The sequence below is a fragment of the Mytilus californianus genome, unplaced genomic scaffold, assembly GCF_021869535.1.
Source record: "Mytilus californianus isolate M0D057914Y unplaced genomic scaffold, xbMytCali1.0.p SCAF_13, whole genome shotgun sequence".
Taxonomy (NCBI): domain Eukaryota; kingdom Metazoa; phylum Mollusca; class Bivalvia; order Mytilida; family Mytilidae; genus Mytilus; species Mytilus californianus.
The window spans coordinates 22,958,726-22,964,725 of record NW_026262615.1 but is presented as its reverse complement, the minus strand read 5'-3'; the positions used below and the strand labels follow the sequence as shown (position 1 = coordinate 22,964,725).

Genomic DNA, 6,000 nt, shown 5'->3' with positions numbered 1-6,000 from the left:
TCAAAAATACGCAACAGACTTACATTGGATTTGATCCGCGTTTAAACTGTACGTATATATCTTATCTTCTCCTACCGTAAACCATCTTAAGCTTCATGTTGTATATATGCGGTCTTAAGTCTTTAAGAGACTACATCCTGTGTTTTCACTTTGTCATATACGTCTGAAACTTAATCGTCAACAACTTATTCGTTTTTTTTCCCGTTAAATCGTTCATGGTCATTCGTGAACAAAACTAAAATGGAAGCCCTCACACATATCCTACCACTGGTGACAAACTACACTATACCTCATTCAAGTCGCACATTCGAAGAATTTACTTCGTCACGTGTTTTTATTACTTTATTCCCTAATAATGCTTAAGCAATGACTTCCTGTATGTCATAATTCTAACCATCTTTGTTATGATTCCAAGCATCTCATTTTCACATTCGAATCAAATTTCGTTGTCTGTAGACACTATTTTTTAACGCAAAAAAGTAAATAGTATCATTTTCCTTTGTTCCTTTCTATACCTTTAAAAAAGATAAAAAGTGGAAAAATTGTGTTGTTACTAGATTAAATGTTAAAATTCATTTGTAGTTAAACGGCAAGATAGTTTATCGATAGTATTTGAAAAAAAAAAACTTGAACCATTTACTTCAACAATTTTCATCGTTTTTTTGTTCTTTTTTTTCCCATGGTGTTGTCATTTTGTTTTAGACTCCTTCCGCCACTTATGAGTTTGAATATCCCTTTGGGACCTTCGGCCACTAATGAGTTTGAATATTCCTTTGGGACCTTTCGCCCCCTCTTTTAATGTTATTTTTAAAGGGCAATATGCACTGATATTATAAAAATCAAAGGTGTGGTAAGGCAACTCATTCAGCTCTTGAAACTCCAATCGGTATGTTTTTACCTTCAAATAACATTTTAGCATTTAAGATTATGAACAACATCTAAAAGTCCCTGGTTTTGTTTGCCTTATTGTTTATTGTTTATAAGTAGATTAGGTTATTCGATAAAATAATATTTTTGTTCTTCAACTTTGTACTTGTTTTGGCTTTCTAACTATTTTGATCTGAGCATCACTGATGAGTCTTATGCAGACGAAACGCGCGTCTGGCGTACCAAATTATAAGCCTGGTACCTTTGATAACTAATTAGAATAATATTTCTTCGTCAAAAAAAGTCAATTATGACATACTTCTAAAGTCACCATATTACTATAATAGATTCTCGTAGAAAAATTACCAAATTACAATCATCTTATTTGTTTAGAATCAAATTACCACTTTTTTTAAATGGTTTACAAAATTTACTCATTTTCATATAAGTAATTTCAGGTGCAAACTAATAACTGTTTTAATTTACTTTTAAGATTCAAATCAAAATTCTAAAAGTTGTTTGTAAAAAGATCCTAATCATAAATTACAATCTATCATGTATCAAACAAAAGTAAACATAAAATTGTCCATAGTGGATCTAATTTTAACTGTCATACACTCATTTTTTTGGATTTTGTGAAGAACATGTTTATCAAGTAGCATTTGTTTTTTGAAAATGGTTGTCATTATATTGTTTATAGATTTGCCTTTCAAACAATACAAAATTTTCAGAGTGTATAAGGGAAATGAAGAAATGAAATGTTTACAATACTGTTTTTAACTAAATGTTGAATCTTTGACAAAATAGTTGTTAGAGACTTGAGTACCTATGTATCACAAGGATGACAAAATTCATGATATATCAACAAGAGCTGTATATTTGTGCAATGAAAACAAAATATTTAAACTATGGTGTGATAATATAAAAGTTGATTCTGCTCACAAATCATATTCGCTCAAATCTTCTTATAATGAGCCTTCATAAAATGTAGTTACGATGAAAAGTATATATGTGATGGTAAGTTTGAAAATAAACTCACTGATGCGATTAATAAATTAAAAGTATTTTATGTAAAATGTAATTTTAATATAACACGCTAATTAGGTGTTCAAATTCTAAATTCTTATTTTTGCTCCTCCTTGTGACAGCTACTCCAGCTGGTTTACATGTCATGTATTTCATACAGATTATATCAGAATAAAATTACTTAGTTGTGGCAGTACATTGGTGCTATATACTGTGTATAACAGGCTTATTTTGACATATGTTCAGTTGAATGTCATTGCATATGTCAATAAGGCAGTTACCCAACAACAAAGAAAACAAGCAGTTCTTAAGTGATGCTTTTGTAACGTCCTAACAAAATCTCCTATATAGATACATACTATATTACCTTATGACAAAAAAGTAAATAGAAGACGAATATATGCTTTATTATTAAAATATATATTTTGATTATAACTGTAATATAAAATAGTCACACACTATAAAACTGAGAACAGACTAGGACCAGCCCAGCTGTTCTTAACAATAAATGTAATAACAAAGGATGCATGTCAAATGATATGATGGAGATATATGTACATGATTGTGATAAGTCAAACTCATGTATTATGCAAAACAAAGAAAAATCATTATCATTTTTCAAAGATTTGAAAAACACTAGTATAAGTTACTATCTAAAATATATGTTATTACATTGTAAATTTTAGTTTTTGGAAATACCAAGATCTTCAAAAAGGAAGCCTGTCAATCGAAAATCAGAAAAAAAACTGACCCAAGGGCCCCTTGGACCACCTATGGATCTTCCCCTGAATTAAAGAAGATACAATAAAAAGTCAACCAACCAACACAATTATTGAAAAAAATTACATATAAACATCACTACACTATATTTTACTACAGATAAGTATTAATATAACATCAGAGAACTTATGACGAGATTCTTATGATTTAAACTCGTGGTTTTCCAGTATCTTGTCATTAAAACTGTTTGAAGTCTGATCTAGGAATTATAGGTGATCCATGGCCCTAAATAATCAAAAGGAGTTTTTGGCTACAATCTCATTTTAGGGCATGTTGAAAGACCATAGATGATATGTGTATCACAATTTTCCTAGACAATGTCATTGATGTTAGCTTATGTAATCATTTCAAAACCCGTTTCAGAACTAAATTTTTTTTAGTAATGATGAAAGCACCTTTTACATCATATAATACCTCTGTTGTGGTTAATTACGATAATATTTACAAAACATAAATGTGATAAAAATCTATAATAAAACCTTATATATTAATTATTGATGATTATAATGATTTGTTGGCAAAAGTTAGAGATGAATCATGTTTCAAAATAAAAATATGATAACAAAAATATAATTGTATTCTTCCTTACATTTCCAATTTTCTGATTATTTTTTTTCTTTGTTTTCTTCTGTTTCAAATTTTGTTTATTAAGATGGTACATATATAACACTACAGGGAGATAACTTTGTAAAAATCAGCTGAACGTTTTAATCACTTTCTACTATGAAGGAAATATTAAGCTTCTCAATGATCAAAATTAGTGTTTGTCAAACTGAAATTTTTACCAATAAAGTGTGTGGTTCAAGTTTTTTGAAATTTTTATATTATTGTCAAAGGGTCAAAGTAAATATTTTGTCAAAATTTTATGAAAATTAAATGAGCCAAACTAATTTTAGTCAAGGTGTTTGGTACCACCTTAATTCTGCTATATCCTTTGTTTTTCTATTGAATAAACATTTATTAACAATCCCAAAAATATTTTTCTAATACATTATTATAGTGTATTTCCAGGATACCAGTCAATTTACCAGATGATTAATGCAGGTTAAAACCAAGAATTCAACTGAATCAAGACTTCATTAAATATTGCCTTCTGTGGGGCAAAAAAAAAAATTTAAACTGAAAGTTGTTTTAACTTTTGTTTTGATTATTAATTGGCTGGAGTCCAGTATGAGGTAAGTCATTTTCAGAAACTCCTGAATCAGTGATAATATTCACAAATACAGACATTATTTAGCTTAAATAGTAATATGACAGGCCTTTATCGAACATACATTGATAATTTTCAAATAGTAAATTATATTAAATTATGAGCAAAAAAGGAGCAAAGGATTTTATATGTCATGACAAAATTCTGAAGAAAACTGCAGGTCATGGATTTATTTTTTGCTTCAGGGGTTGACAGGTTATAACTCCTAAATAGTTAAAACAATAGGAAAGAAAAAAAAATCAAACCATCAGACCATTGAAAAAAAGATAAGGAGACTAAGATCAAATTAATAGCAAATTTCCTAGATAGAGAAAAAATTTATTTCAACTTTCCATGATCTATTTTTGATAAACTTTTCTTGAAAGTTTTATATTCAATGATTTAAAATGACTTATTCTATCAAATATATACTAGAATATATTATGACCTAATTACAGAGGAAGTATATATATGTATTAAATAATTTTTGACTTTTATATAATTTTTAGGCTGAATTTCCTTAACAAATTAACCTATAACGCCTTTTAAAAATAATAAAATAAAAAATGTATAGATATACAAATAAATGCTGATCTTCTTGATAACATAATGAGTGAATGACATCAAACATATGAAGCTGCTGATTCATTCATTTACTTGGTTACCAGTTTTAGTGGATTGAGGAAATATTGTATTTCTGTAGATGTTTGATTTTGAGGTTTTGCCAAAGTCTGCATACAAGCCTATAGAAAATTTATACTTCGTTGAACATTTTAATTCATAGTTTACCTATATCCACAAATGATAATAATTGGTACACCACAAATGATAATAATTGGTTCCCCACAAATGATAATAATTGGTTCCCCACAAATGATAATAAATACACAGTATTCAATTTCATAATAAATAATAAAAAAATGTATCAGTACATATATAAACATAATGGCACTGTCAGAAAAACATGAAGAAAGCTGTAATATGAGTCTACCCTCATTCAAGTCAAGAGTTACATTCTATGACTTTTTAAAGCACAAATTTTAAAGGTGTGTAGACAATAAATATTTGATTGTAAGTAACAGCAAACTAATTCTTTGGTTTAAGGAATGTTTTCCAATGGTCCATGGTCCTATGGTTGATCAGGGACCCGGTGGAGGTGTTGGTGTGTTTGCCATGTTTATCTGTATACCTGTAAAAAAGTTAAAATCAATTACATGAGGTGTACGGTATATATGTCAATAGACCAATATCACTATTTGGGCATCTGCAACACTAAACCATGAAATTTGCGACATTTGAACTATTGATGTCGTACAACCATTGCTTATTTTTTGTGGTATCAGTCATTTTTTCTGGTGACACAATTTTACAGGAATGGCAATGATGTCAAGTAATGATGAACAAATATAAATAAGGTCTATGAGACAACAAAAAAACAAAAAAAAAACAGAAAAAAACAAAAAATAATGGTCAACATTCAAAATTCAGAGTACAAATGCTTAAACCATAGGTCCAAGCTGTCTTCCTCGTCTCTGCATCAATCTGCTCATCTCTTGTTAAAATTCCATCTCAAAGCTGTGTGACCTCACATACTTTGAGCTGGTTTTAGTGACCTTTAATAGTGTCTAATAAATTTATTCACAATTTTTTAGACTTTGGGAAATAAGCTTGAAACTATAATAAAAACAACACCTTTTTCATATGAACAATTATCATTTCAAATACAATATTCTGCTAGGAAATACTGTAAATTCAGAAATTATTGCGAGGTTTTTATTAATGCGAATAATGAGACTGGGTGAGTATCGCAATAGTAAGAACTCGCATTCTGATATCTGATACATATATCTGTATGCAGATTTTCCTGAAATTGCAATAATTAAACTAGCATTTTTGTCTTTTCTTCAACAATCACAATAATAAATGCACGCAATAATTTCTGAATTTACAGTATATAAATTTCTGTATGTATGTATGATGATGATGGATGGATGATTAACAACCAGTTGCAAATCAAATACATATTTAGGACATGAATAAGTTAATGTGACATGCAAATGACCCTGTATCATACTAGAAAAAACAGGCTAGTTAATAATGTAACAGTCTGCAGGAAGACATGTCAACCTACACAGACA

At 29.0% G+C, this 6,000-nt stretch overlaps 1 protein-coding gene across 1 annotated transcript in view; it reads right to left on the bottom strand.

Moving 5' to 3' along the window:
• Positions 1 to 2,279: 2,279 nt before the first annotated feature.
• LOC127723900 (uncharacterized) overlaps positions 2,280 to 6,000 on the bottom strand; it is a 196,600-nt gene continuing 192,879 nt past the window's right edge. The window contains exon 89 of the mRNA XM_052230616.1: positions 2,280 to 5,051. Coding sequence (XP_052086576.1) covers positions 5,002 to 5,051 — 50 coding nt within the window. The 3' untranslated portion in view covers positions 2,280 to 5,001. The remainder of the gene's footprint in view (positions 5,052 to 6,000) is intronic.